General features: G+C 39.5%; 1 protein-coding gene across 1 annotated transcript in view; it reads left to right on the plus strand.

Annotated features, from left to right (window-relative positions):
- The window catches only part of ALKBH1 (alkB homolog 1, histone H2A dioxygenase), a gene marked incomplete at its 5' end in the record, with an annotated part of 30,360 nt that extends 19,888 nt beyond the window's left edge, over nt 1–10,472 (plus strand). The window contains 2 exons of the mRNA XM_082451390.1: nt 8,199–8,392; nt 9,244–10,472. Of these exons, the coding sequence (XP_082307516.1) occupies nt 8,199–8,392; nt 9,244–9,673 (624 nt within the window). The 3' untranslated portion in view covers nt 9,674–10,472. The remainder of the gene's footprint in view (nt 1–8,198; nt 8,393–9,243) is intronic.
- Between the last annotated feature and the right edge of the window lie 4,672 nt (nt 10,473–15,144).

Consider the following 15,144-nt stretch of genomic DNA (forward strand, 5'->3'; position numbering starts at 1 on the left):
TTTGCAGTTCAGGAAAAGAAGAAAAAAGTAAAACAGATTCCAACTGAAGAGGCTTGGCCATCCATCAAAGACTTTTCAGAAAAGTCTTTCTTAATGTGCAGTTAAAGCTCACTTCTCAGCTCTGAACCAAGATGTCAGAGTAGAAGGAGGTGCTCTCACTCCCTCTTGTGAGAACACCAGAATCACAACTAGCTGCTACACAATCATCGACTGGAAGACACTGGAACTCACCAAAAAAAGATACCCCACATCTGAAGACAAAGGAGAAGCCACAATGAGACGGTAGGAGGGGTGCACTCACAGTAAAATCAAATCCCATAACTGCTGGGTGGTTGACTCACAGACTGGAGAACACTTATACCACAGAAGTCCACCCACTGGAGTGAAGGTTCTGAGCCCCACATCAGGCTTCCCAACCTGGGGGTCCAGCAACGGAAGGAGGAATTCCTAGAGAATCAGGCTTTGAAGGCTAGTGGGATTTGATTGCAGGACTTCGACAGGACTGGGGGAAACAGAGACTCCACTCTTGGCGGGCATACACAAAGTAGTGTGGGCATCGGGACCCAGGGGAAGGAGCAGTGACCCCAGGGGAGACTGAACCAGACCTACCTGCTAGTGTTGGAGGGTCTCCTGCAGAGGCAGGGGGTGGCTGTGGCTCACCGTGGGGACAAGGACACTGGCCAACCAACAGGGAGGGAACCCAGCTCCACCCATCAGCAGTCAAGCGGATTAAAGTTTTACTGAGCTCTGCCCACCAGAGCAACACTCAGCTCTACCCACCACCAGTCCCTCCCATCAGGAAGCTTGCACAAGCCTCTTAGATAGCCTCATCCACCAGAGAGCAGACAGCAGAAGCAAGAAGAACTACAGTCCTGTAGCCTGTGGAACAAAAACCACAGTTACAGAAAGATAGACAAGATGAAAAGGCAGAGGGCTATGTACCAGATGAAGGAACAAGAAAAAACCCCAGAAAAACAACTAAATGAAGTGGAGATAGGCAACCTTCCAGAAAAAGAATTCAGAATAATGATAGTGAAGATGATACAGGACCTCGGAAAAAGAATGGAGGCAAAGATCAAGAAGATGCAAGAAATGTTTAACAAAGACCTAGAAGAATTAAAGAACAAATACCTAGAAGAATTAAAGAATAAACAAACAGAGATGAACAATACAATAACCGAAATGAAAATTACACTAGAAGGAATCAATAGCAGAATAACTGAGGCAGAAGAATGGATAAGTGACCTGGAAGACAGAATGGTGGAATTCACTGCTGTGGAACAGAATAAAGAAAAAAGAATGAAAAGAAATGAAGACAGCCTAGGAGACCTCTGGGACAACATTAAACACAACAACATTCGCATTATAGGAGTCCCAGAAGGCAAAGAGAGAGAGAAGGGACCGGAGAAAATATTTGAAGAGATTATAGTCAAAAACTTCCCTAACATGGGAAAGGAAATAGCCACCCAAGTCCAGGAAGCACAGAGTCCCAGGCAGGATAAACCCAAGGAGAAACATGCCGAGACACATAGTAATCAAATTGACAAAAATCAAAGACAAAGAAAAATTATTGAAAGCAACAAGGGGAAAATGACAAATAACATACAAGGGAACTCCTCCCATAAGGTTAACAGCTGATTTCTCAGTAGGAACTCTACAAGCCAGAAGGGAGTGGCACGATATACTTTAAGTGATGAAAGGGAAGAACCTACGACCAAGATTACTCTACCCGGCAAGGATCTCATTCAGATTCGATGGAGAAATCAAAAGCTTTACAGACGAGAATTCAGCACCACCAGACCAGCTCTACAACAAATGCTAAAAGAACTTCTCTAAGTGGGAAACATAAGAGAAGAAGAGGACCTACAAAAACAAACCCATAACAATTAAGAAAATGGTCATAGGAACATACATGTTGATAATTACCTTAAACGTGAATGGATTAAATGCTCCTACCAAAAGACACAGGCTCGCTGAACGGATACTAAAACAAGACCCATATATATGCTGTCTGCAAGAGACCCACTTCACACCTAGGGACACATACAGACTCTCATATCAGATAAAATAGACTTTAAAATAAAGAATGTTACAAGAGACAAGGAAGGACACTACATAATGATCAAGGGATCAATCCAAGAAGAAGATATAACAATTATAAATATATATGAACCCAACATAGGAGCCCCTCAATACATAAGGCAAATGCTAACAGCTATAAAAGAGGAAATCGACGGTAACACAGTAACAGTGAGGGATTTTAACACCTCACACCAGTGGACAGATCATCCAGACAGAAAATTAATAAGGAAACACAAGCTTTAAATGACACAATAGACCAGATAGATTTAATTGATATTTATAGGACATTCCATCCAAAAACAACAGATTACACTTTCTTCTCAAGTGCGCACAGAACGTTCTCCAGGATAGATCACATCTTGGGTCACAAATCCAGCCTCAGTCAATTTAAGGAAATTGAAATCATATCAAGCATCTTTTCTGACCACAACACTATGAGATTAGAAATGAATTACAGGGAAAAAAACATAAAAAACACAAACACATGGAGGCTAAACAATATGTTACTAAATAACCAGGAGATCACTGAAGAAATCAAAGAGGAAATCCAAAAATACCTAGAGACTAATGACAGTGAAAACACGATGATCCAAAACCTGTGGGATGCAGCAAAAGCAGTTCCAAGAGAGAAGTTTATAGCTATACAAGCCTACCTCAAGAAACAAGAAAGATCTCAAATAAACAATCTAACCTTACACCTAAAGGAACTAGAGAAAGAAGAACAAACAAAACCCAAAGTTAGCAGAAGGAAAGAAATGATAAAGATCAGAGCAGAAATACAAACAAAGAAAACAACAGCAAAGATCAATAAAACTAAAAGCTGGTTCTTTGAGAAGATAAACAAAATTGATAAACCAGTAGCCAGACTCATCAAGAAAAAGAGGGAGAGGACTCAATAAAATTAGAAATGAAAAAGGAGAAGTTACAACAGACATGGCAGAAATACAAAGCGTCCTAAGAGACTACTACAAGCAACTCTATGCCAATCAAATGGACAACCTGGAAGAAATGGACAAATTTTTAGAAAGGTATAACCTTCCAAGACTGAACCAGGAAGAAACGGAAAATATGGACAGACCAGTCACAAGTAATGAAATTGAAACTGTGATTAAAAATCTTCCAACAAACAAAAGTCCAGGACCAGATGGCTTCACAGGTGAATTCTATCAAACATTTAGAGAAGAGCTAACACCCATCCTTCTCAAACTCTTCCAAAAAATGGCGGAGGAAGGAACACTCCCAAACTCATTCTATGGGGCCACCATCACCCTAATACCAAAACCAGACAAAGATACTACAAAACAAGAAAATTACAGACCAATATCACTGATGAATATAGATGCGAAACTCCTCAACAAAATACTAGCAAACAGAATCCAACAACACATTAAAAGGATCATACACCATGATCAAGTGGGATTTATCCCAGGGATGCAAGGATTCTTCAACATACGCAAATCAAACAATGTGTGACACACCATATTAGCAAGTTGAGTAATAAAAACCATATGATCATCTCAATAGATGCAGAAAAAGCTTTTGACAAAATTCAACACCCATTTATGATAAAAACTCTCCAGATAGTGGGCATAGAGGGAACCTACCTCTACATAATAAAGGCCATATATGACAAACCCACAGCAAGCATTCTCAATGGTGAAAAACTGAAAGCACTTCCTGTAAGATCAGGAACAAGACAAGGATGTCCACTCTCACCACTACTATTCAACATAGTTTTGGAAGTCCTAGCCACGGCAATCAGAGAAGAAAAAGAAATAAAAGGAATACAAATTGGAAAAGAAGTAAAACTGCAGATGACATCATACTATATATGGAGAATCCTAAAGATGCCACCAGAAAACTACTACAGCTAATCAATGAATTTGGTAAAGTTGCAGGATACAAAATTAATGCACAGAAATCTTTTGCATTCCTATACACTAATGATGAAAAATCTGAAAGAGAAATTAAGGAAACACTCCCATTTACCATTGCAACAAAAAGAATAAAATACCTAGGAATAAACCTACCTAGGGAGACAAAAGAGCTGTATGCAGAAAACTGTAAGACACTGATGAAAGAAATTAAAGATGATACCAACAGATGGAGAGATATACCATGTTCTTGGATTGGAAGAATCAATATTGTGAAAATGACTGTACTACCCAAAACAATCTACAGATTCAATGCAATCCCTATCAAATTACCAATGGCATTTTTTACAGAACTAGAACAAAAAATCTTAAAAGTTGCATGGGGACACAAAAGACCCCGAATAGCTAAAGCAGTCTTGAGGGAAAAAAGCGGAGCTAGAGGAATCAGACTCCCTTACTTCAGACTATACTACAAAGCTACAGTAATCAAGACAATATGGTACTGGCACAAAAACAGAAATATAGATCAATGGAACAAGATAGAAAGCCCAGAGGTAAACCCATGCACCTATGGTCAGCTAATCTGTGACAAAGGAGGGAAGGATATACAATGGAGAAAAGACAGTCTCTTCAATAAGTGGTGCTGGGAAAGAAAACTGGACAGCTACATGTAAAAAGAATGAAATTAGAACACTCCCTAACACCATACACAAAAATAAACTCAAAATGGATTAGAGACCTAAATGTAAGACCAGACACTATAAAACTCTTAGAGGAAAACATAGGAAGAACACTTTGACATAAATCACAGCAAGATATTTTTTGATCCACCTCCTAGAGTAATGGAAATAAAAACAAAAATAAACAAATGGGACCTAATGAAATTTAAAAGCTTTTGCACAGCAAAGGAAACCATAAACAAGACGAAAAGACAACTCTCAGAATGGGAGAAAATATTTGCAAATGAATCAACGGACAAAGGGTTAATCTCCAAAATATATAAACAGCTTATGCAGCTCAATATTAAAAAAACAAACAACCCAATCCAAAAATGGGCAGAAGACCTAAATAGACATTTTTCAAAGAAGACATAACAGATGGCCAGGAAGCACATGAAAAGCTTCTCAGCATCACTAATTATTAGAGAAATGCAAATCAAAACTACAATGAGGTATCACCTCACACCAGTTAGAATGGGCATCATCAGAAAATCTACAAACAACAAATGCTGGAGAGGGTGTGGAGAAAAGGGAACCCTCTTGCACTGCTGGTGGGAATGTAAATTGATACAGCCACTATGGAGAACAGTATGGAGCTTCCTTAAAAAGCTAAAAATAGAATTACCAAATGACCCAGCAATCCCACTACTGGGCATATACCCAGAGAAAACCATAATTCAAAAAGACACATGCACCCCAATGTTCATTGCAGCACTATTTACAATAGCCAGGTTATAGAAGCAACCTAAATGCCCATTGACAGACGAATGGATAAAGAAAATGTGGTACATACATACAATGAAATACTACTCAGCCATAAAAAGGAACGAAGTTGGGTCATTTGTTGAGACGTGGATGGATCTAGAGACTGTCATACAGAGTGAAGTAAGTGAGAGAGAAAAACCAATATCGTATATTAACGCATATATGTGGAACCTAGGAAAATGGAACAGTTGAACCGGTTTGCAGGGCAGAAGTTGAGACACAGATGCAGAGAACAAACGTATGGACACCAAGGGGGAAAAGTGGCGGGGGTGGAGGTGGGGGTGTGATGAATTGGGCGATTGGGATTGACGTGTACACTGATGTGTATAAAATGGATGACTAATAAGGAAAAAATGAAAAAAATGAGGAAGAGGAAGAGAAACAATAAGTATATTAATATACTGAAATAACAAAAATATATTGAAGGCCGTTTTTTTAAATGTGGATGAAAGATTAGTGTGTGTATGTTAGGTTTCTAGTTGTTGTTACTGTTCGCATTCCTGTTAATGGATTGTTTCTGCTGTATTGAATCCTCTGTGCTTTGGAGCAGGTGTGTACCAAATTGTCTTTTGTCCCAGTAATAATCACTTACTGAAGACAAAAAAAAGTAGCTCACTTCTCTCCAGAGCTGTGACCATTGCTCCAGGTAGTGGACACTAGTGGGGATGTGAGACAAAAGTGGATTTTCTAACCACATTTGAGGTTGATTGAGTAACGGGAGGAATGAGAGAGGAGCATCAGACCAAGGAAGAGTATCAGGATGCTGCTGGCTTACATAGCCAGACTAGCCCTCAGACTCATCTGCGTAGGAGGCTGCTGCCTTGTCATTCTCAGAAATTGTGTATGTTTTGTAGAGAGAGTGTTCTGGCCTTTGTTTTTTGTTTTTTAAGAGAAAAAGGATATTTATGATCCTTAGGTACAAAAAATAGAGGCAGTTCAGGGGATAAGTGCTGAAAATTACTTCCATTTTAAGGTCCTGCCTTGACCACAGTGTAAGTCGGTTTAAATTCAGATGTTTTGAGCATGTCATCCCATCAGATTGACCAGTGAAATCACATGAAACTACGTTGCAGGCTGAGGGGTCCAAAATCAAACTGGCTATAGTATTTGAGTTTCCTTTTTTTTTTTTTAAATAAACTTTGTATTTTAGTATAGTTTTAGGTTTACAGAAAAGTTGAAAAGGTAGTACAGAGTTCCCAAATACCCCACACTCAGTTTTCCCTTTTATTAACATCATATTAGTATGGTACCTTTTTCTCAATTAGTGAACCAATAGTAATACATTATTATTATTATTTTTAATATTGATATTTATTTATTTATTTGGCTGCGCTGGGTCTTAGTTGCGGCACGTGGGATCTTCGTTGCTGCATGCGGGATCTTTTAGTTGTGACATGCAGGCTGTTAGTTGCAGCATGTGGGATTTAGTTCCCTGACCAGGGATCAAACCCAGGCCCCCTGCAGTGGGAGTGCGGAGTCTAAACCGCTGGACTACCAGGGAAGTCCCAGTAATACATTATCATAATAGTGAAATCCATACTTCATCTGTATTTCCTTAATTTTTAACTGATGGACTTTCTGTTCCAGGATCCCGTCCAGGTTACATAACATTTAGTCAGCGTGTTTCCTTAGGCACCCCTTGGTAGTGATAGTTTTGAGTTGCCTTTTACCCTAAGAGAACTATCCTGTTTGGGAGTAGAGTATACCAGAGAGAGGTGTAATTGCTTCATATGTTGACTCTATATAGCGTGACTTTGCCTGATTTATCACTGCATAGCACAGTGCCTACCATATAATAGGTGCTCAGTATTTTGAATTGACCCATTATTAGATTATTGGTTGCCTCAAAAATGGATGGCTATTAAGAAGTACAAACTACTATGTACAAAATAAATAAGCTACAAGGATATATTGTACAGCACAGGAAATATAGCCAGTACTTTATCATAACTGTAAATACAGTATAATCTATAAAAATTTGGGGGGCTTCCCTGGTGGCGCAGTGGTTGAGAATCTGCCTGCTAATGCAGGGGACACGGGTTCGAGCCCTGGTCTGGGAAGATCCCACATGCCGTGGAGCAACTAGGCCCGTGAGCCACCACTACTGAGCCTGTGCATCTGGAGCCTGTGCTCCCCAACAAGAGAGGCCGCGACAGTGAGAGGCCCGCGCACCGCGATGAAGAGTGGCCCCCGCTTGCCGCAACTAGAGAAAGCCCTAGCACAGAAACGAAGACCCAACATAGCAATCAATCAATCAATAAATAAATCTTTAAAAAAAAAAAAAATTTTGAATCATTATGTAGTATACCTGAAACTAATGTAATATTGTAAATCAGCTATACCTCAATAAAAAAAATTTTAAGGGGTGGGTAAATCATGCTATATTAATATTACATGTAATAGAGAACAGACTTGTGGTTGCCATGCGGGAGGGAGGGATTGGAAGTTTAGGGTCAGCAGATACAGACTATTATATGGAGAATGGATAAACAACAAGGTCCTACTGTATAGCACAGGGCACTGTATTCAGTATCCTGTGATAAACCATAGTGGAAAAGAATATTAAAAAGAATGTATACATAGGTATAACTGAATCACTTTGCTGTACAGCAGAAACTGACACAACATTGTAAATCAATCAATCAATATATTACATGTAAATTAGATGATTTTAAAGTGGTAATTAATCTTATGCCACAGTTTCGTGTTTTCCTGAGATCATTGTTTATTTTTCTTATTCTCCCTACTTTTATCAAAGAAATACTCAGCAGATCATTATACACCTTTCCCTTCTGACCTGGCTTTCCTCTCAGAGCAAGTAGCCGCTGCCTGTGGATTTCAGGGTTTCCGAGCCGAAGCAGGTATCCTGAATTACTACCGATTAGACTCCACGCTAGGAATCCACGTAGACAGATCTGAACTAGATCACTCCAAACCCCTGCTTTCGTTCAGGTAAGTTGGGTCTAGGGATTTTGAATTACTTTTTATCATTTCATTCCTTTTTCTAAAGAACTTCTAAGCTTAAATAAATAAATAAGACATTAAATTTTTTAAATGGTTGGACTCTATAATCTTTCATTTCTGGGCATCTTAGCCATGTATCATAAGTAAAATTAGCCTAGTCCTTTTAGAGTAATGACCAAATTACAATGAATATTTCTGTTTAAGATGCATGGAGTCTGTCTTTTATAGTGAGAGGTATTGTCAGTGTCTGTGGAATAGATAAGTGGTAAAGGCCATAAGGCAAAGTGAGCAACCTTTTCGGAATAGAGAAGAGCAAAGCACAGAAGCCCGAATAGTTTACTCTCCTTGTCTCCTTAAATGTAAGTTTATATTTTTGCAAAGTACTGCACCTGTATCTCATGAGGAAAGTGCATGAACAGAATCTTTTATTAATTGCCTTATCTTTAAAGTGAACAGGAATGATAAATATATAGTAAAGGACCCAAATAAATTTTAATTTGCTTATTTAATTGCTTCAGATTTTATTTTGCAGCAGTTCTGTGGGCTATAATAAGTTTAAGTAGCAGATCACGGGCTGGTCGCTCATAGACACAAGCCGGAAAAGAAGGATCTTAGCATGGTTTAAAAAGGAGGATTGGGACTTCTCTGGTGGTCCAGTGGTTAGGACTTGATGCTTTCACTGCTGTGGGCCCAGGTTCAGTCCCTGGTCAGGGAACTAAGATCCCGCAAGCTGCACAGTGCAACCAAAAAATAAAAAAGCAGTGGGCAGTAACTTTCCCATTCGTGGCTAGTAACAGAAACTTACTATGTGTATTGTTTTACTTTTTTTTTTTTTATAGCTTCGGACAGTCTGCCATCTTTCTCCTGGGTGGCCTCAAAAGAGATGAAGCCCCCACCCCCATGTTTATGCACAGTGGTGACATCATGGTAATGTCAGGTTTCAGCCGCCTGCTGAACCATGCAGTCCCGAGGGTCCTTCCCAGTCCGGAAGGTGAGAGCCTGCCTTGCTGCCTAGAGACGCCTCTCCCAGCTGACCTCCCCAGAGACTCAGTGGTGGAGCCCTGTTCTGTGGAGGACTGGCAGGTGTGCGCCAGCTACTTGAAAACTGCTCGTGTTAACATGACTGTCCGGCAGGTGCTGGCCATAGGTCATGACTTCCCTTTGGAACCCATGGAGGAGAATAAAAGAGACATCACCACAGAGGGTTCCTGCCATCTGGATGATGAGAAGAGCCAAGTAAAACGAGCTAGGTTAAACCCTGACTGCTGAGACTTGGAGAGCCCCATTCTTTTACTCAGGCAGGTCTTACAGTAAATGACCATGCTGTTTTGTATTGCCGCAGACTTCAGCACAAAGACAGGCCAAAAGCAGAGACAGGGAAAAACTCATCATTCATCACACTGTTGCCTTGGAACCCATCCTGAAGAGAAAACTGATTAACCACTTTGGTCAGAGAAGTGCTTGACACGGTCCAGTCCCGGTTAGGTTTTGGCACTAACGTATGTGAGAAGTCCAAGGAGGTATGAGCTCCCACAACAGCCTTCTCAGCCTCGCCGTTATCTCTGAGCGAGGTAGACGTGAGTTTCCATGTCTGTGGAATCTTTAAATACCTCAGGTTTTACTGATGGAAAACATAATTCCCCTCCACCACCCCGTCTAGTGATTTGTGGTAAAATTGTGGTTCCAGGAACCAACCATTAGTCTTACCTTCTTAATTCTTCCAATCAACACCAAATTCTTTGATCTTCTCTGGCCTTCACAGAAAAATCCTGTACACTTAAGACAATGGAACTGGAAATCACATCTCCTAGAAAAGACATTAATCACAGCTATCTCTCTTGCCTAAACGGTAAATACATATAAACCCAAGGAAAGAGGGACAGTAGTTTCTCAGATGTCTTTCAGGTCTGTAAACTCTTCCCTTTGGCTTTTTTTTTTTTTTTTTTTTTTTTTTTTTTTTTTTCCCCTTTGGCTTTTAAACGCAATTTTAATTGTTGGACTAAAAAAGTCCTAAGGGTGTTCTGTAACTGTTTTCCCCATGAATAAACTTACTCAGTTTTAAATTAAAGATCTGTATCTATGTTTGAGGGTAAGTGTATCTGGGATTTGTTTTTTCCTGTTTTCACTTGCTGTATTGTTCATGCTATTGAAGCCCTCTAGCCGTTTCTGCCCTAAGTATTCTTTGTGGCTGTCTCACAGGAGAGAATATTCCTTGATACTCCAGTCACTGCGGTTTTTTGTGTTGTAGACAGCATGGAAAATGCACGAAACACTGAGTTTAATCTGTGTACCCCCACCAGCTCAGCTCGGTATACCCTGAGCCTTTAAGTTACCTTGTGTCTCGGTGGGCCTCAGTTTCCTCACTCATAAAATGAAAATATTTATTACCATCCTCCTAGATGGATATTGCTATTTCAAACAATAATGGAAATTTAGTGTTCCTTTCTAGATACATAATATTGCCAATATTTTATTACTATCTGGACTCATAGAAACATCCCAGCTTATTTGTTTGTGTGGACAACTGACCAGAAGCTACTTTGATGCCTGCTGCTTGCGACATGACTTGCCAAATTTGCATTTCTCCTCTGTCCTGCCTTTTTTTTCTTATGAGTGTTGAATGTTGAGTTTATATTGTAATCCTTGGTAGGTTTTTTTTGTTTGAAGGAATAAAAATTAACAGGTTCATCCTTTATGTGTACATACATAGGTTCTAAAATTTGTTCGTGATAGGATAATTTTATATAGTTAAAATTACCACTGGAAAAATCCCTTAAATTTTTTATAATGTACATTATATGAACACTGTACATTATATGTGACCCACTGAACACCAACACATGTCATTTAGTAAATCCAGCAGTCAGCTTATCTTTCAGCATTAGAAGATTGCTCTTTAGTCAGTTGATTATCAGATGAAAGTATTAGCTTGTGTTCAGGGTCAATATTTTACAAAAAAATACATGTTCAAACTGTAAACTCACACTCCATCAAGCAAGATATATATGCTGTGAGAAGCATGTGGAAACTGAGGCCAGACAAGAGGATGGAAGACTCCTCTCTGCCAGCCCACGCTTCCTCTAGGGATGTGCTCCTGGACTCATTTGGGGGGTGGAGAGGGCTGAGCAGAATTGTTTGCACAGTTCACTTCTCTCTCGTTTTTATGTATATTTCTGTGAGGCACATATAGTTGAAGATGTATATAATGCAACTATACTTTGACAGCAGAAATTATACAGCTCAAGGAAAAAGGAAAAATTGGTGATTTTTCTACATTTAAATGAGGATTATCCCCCCCCACCAAGTTTGTTTTAGTTGTCTACCAGATGTTTTCTAAGTCAGGTGTCAGCAAACTATGAGCTACTCTCTGTTTTTGTACTGCCCATGGACTAAGAATAGTTTGTACATTCTTAAATGGTGGGGGGGAAAGCTCAGAAGAAGAATATTAGTGACACATGAAAATTATATGAAATTCAAATTTCTGTGTCCATAAATAAAGTTTTATTGGAACACAGCCACACTAATTCATTTCCAGATTATCTGTGGTTGCTTTCATGCTGAAATGACAGAGTTGAATAATTGCAACAAAGTCTAAAAGATATGATCCAGGCTCTACAGCAAACGTTTGCCAACACCTAGAAAGGAAACCAGACCCCTAGAAAGGAACCTGAAACCAAGAGAAAACATCAAGGGGAAGATATTTTGTTTTCTTTATTATTTTATATCAAAAATGCCAGGGTAGATACTCTGTGTTCTAGGATGTATGTGGTATCAAGAGTGGAGTCACAAAATGTTAGGTCCGGGGAAACTGGCACTCTGATGCTCTGCAAGTGGCAGTGTAACTTGCTATAACCTCTAAGGCTCAGTTTGGCATCATGTAACCTGTAATTCTTTTGTACATCCCAGTTGGGCCAGGGTAGTCCTGAATGATGTTCCCTTTTCGTCTCAGAAGGGTTCTGGTTTGATGATAAATTATATGGTCATCCTAATTATGTTCTAAAATGTGTACCATTTGACCCAATAAATTTCACTCCTAGTTGAGTCTAAGGAAGTAATTAGAGCTGTCTGCAAGATTTTTGTATAAGAATATAATAGTTTGAAATAAGCTCAATATCCAGCAACAAGGAGTTGGTTGATTAAATTCATGTGTGTTCAATAAATGGTTATTGAGCACTGTTCTTTGATTTGCACAAAGTACCTGCTTTTGTGGTGCTTATATCCTAGTGGACATGACATAACCATACAGAGGAAAACTATAGCCATTAAAATTCATGTTTTGGAAGAACAAGTAAAGATATGAGGAAATACTTGTGTTTAATGAGAAAATCCAGTTATGAAACCATGCATAGTAACCTAATTCTGTATAGACTGTTTATATATTTTTTAAAAACTTGAAGTATATGTACACCAAAGTGTGAATGATAGTGGGATTATAGTTGATGTTTCTTCTATTTGTGCTTTTCTGTATTTCTATTTTTTTTTACATTGAAAATTTTTTTGTCTTTTTTTTTTTTTAATAAATTTATTTATTTATTTATGGCTGCGTTGGCTTCGTTGCTGCGCGCGGGCTTTCTCTGGTTGCGGCGAGCGGGGGCTACTCTTTGTTGCGGTGCGCAGGCTTCTCATTGCAATGGCTTCTCTTGTTGCAGAGCACAGGCTCTAGGCATGCGGGCTTCAGTAGTTGTGGCACGCGGGGTTCAGTAGTAGTGGCTCGCAGGCTCTAGAGTGCAGGCTCAGTAGTTGTGGCACATGGTCTTAGTTGCTCTGTGGCATGTGGGATCTTCCCGGACCAGGGCTCGAACCCGTGTCCCCTGCATTGGCAGGCAGATTCTTAACCACTGCACCATGAGGGAAGTCCCTAAGTCGTTTTTTAAATAAAGAATACATGCTTGAATTTTTTTCCAATTAAAAAAGATAGTCCTTTACCCTGTAATTCTGTCTCTACTTGAAATATATTAGAACGCAAATCTAGGAACATCAACATTGTCTAACAAGAGGAGCTTGTTGGAGGAAACTATTTTATGTAATAAGATACTATATAACAACTATCAGTCACGTTTTAGAGACATATTCAGTAATCAGAAGAAATGCTCAATATGTTAACTGAGAAAAACAGCTTAACAACAGAATGCACAAGCATTTTACCAGTGCTTTTTGTATGCACAATTTGTATGCACAGAAAAGGCTGGAGGGTTATAATCTTACATCTCCCAAATTTTCTATCGCCAGCATAAATTGCTCTTTTGAAGAAGGCCTTTGTGATGCTTTTTTGGAAGGGGCAGGTAAGGCACACACTGCACTCAGCAGCAGCAGCTCTGTAGAGTGTCCTCTCACCGTTTTAACTGCCCTCATCAGCTCCATTCCAGTCTGTGGCCCTTTCATCTGGCTAAGATAGATCTTCTCACTACTGCTTGCTTATTATTTCAGTAGAGCCTCTTGCCTGTTTCCAGCACCCTACATCAGATTTTTCCTAAAGCATCCCAGGCCCGCAGTGAGACAGAGATGTGCTGAACAGGACAAACTCAGCAAGACTTGGCTTGCCACGTTCTAATTTTCCCAATTCCTTTTTTACTAAGATAAGCTGGTCTTATCCCTTTTCTGTTTTCCCTTAATCTAAAAGCTTGGTTTATTAGAGTAGGGAAAAAAAATAAAACCCTAATACCCTAGTTAGATTCTACTAAGGCAAATTAGAATGGTAATGAGGCGGAAAGGAGCCTGAGGAATGATTATTGATCTCAGTGTGAATGAGGGGCTGGCAGAGCTAGGCAGGAAAGACACCTCACCTGTTTTCTGCTTTGAAGATTACAGTGGAAAAAGCAACGCAAATCTAGTTTCTTAGCCTGCGTAGTAAATTTTTATTGACAATCCTTTTGATCAACTATCCTATCCAAATTTGAGCCCTCATGGAAATGAGTTTGCTGGTTCTCAATTAGTTTTATTGGAAAAACAGATTTCTAAGATAAGATGGGATAGACGATGGAAAGTGAAATAGAGTGGTTATCAGGAAAGGTAAATTTTAATAAAGCTCCAACACTTAGCTGTGTGACCTTGAATAAGTCACTCCACTGAGCCTCAGTTAACCTTTTTGAGCAACCCAGTTTTCTCACCTTTAAGGAGGTTTGACCGAGTAATCCTGTGTTACCTACCAGGTCTGCAATGCTGTTCTTCTAAAATAAGAAATTAATCTCAGAGTTTGGCTAAACAGCAAGGCTACCCAGTAAGCAAGATTGTTGGTAAGGAAGTCAAGTGTTAACCAAGGGAAAGAGGAAGGTAAGGAGGGGTTAGGGAAATGCAAATTAAAGCAATGAGATGTAAGTAAATAAGATGTTTGTACCCATCTATTTGGAAAATCTAAGGAAATTTTAACCTCTTGACTGTTCTTTTTACTTCCACCCTATTTCTTAATGGTAAATATGGCTCTGTTTTCAAAGTATCCAGAATCTAATCCCTTCTTTTTGCCTGTAGCGCCCTGACCCAAGCCACTATCATCCGTCAACTGGATTATTATTGCAATAGCCTTCTGACTTCTTCCATGCTTGTCCCTACCTTCTACTCCTATAGTTTATTCATAGTTTATTCTTAACTATGGCCAAAGAGAGGCTGTTAACACGTAAGGCAGCTCATGTCACTCTGGTGCTCAAAACTTTCTAATGTCACTTGTTGCACTGAGTAAAAGCCGAAGCCCTTTTAGTTGACTACCAGTCCCTCCCCATTCTGGCCCCCCATGTCCTCTTGGTCCT

Source organism: Balaenoptera physalus (assembly GCF_965194825.1).
Source record: "Balaenoptera physalus genome assembly, chromosome: 2".
Lineage (NCBI taxonomy): Eukaryota > Metazoa > Chordata > Mammalia > Artiodactyla > Balaenopteridae > Balaenoptera > Balaenoptera physalus.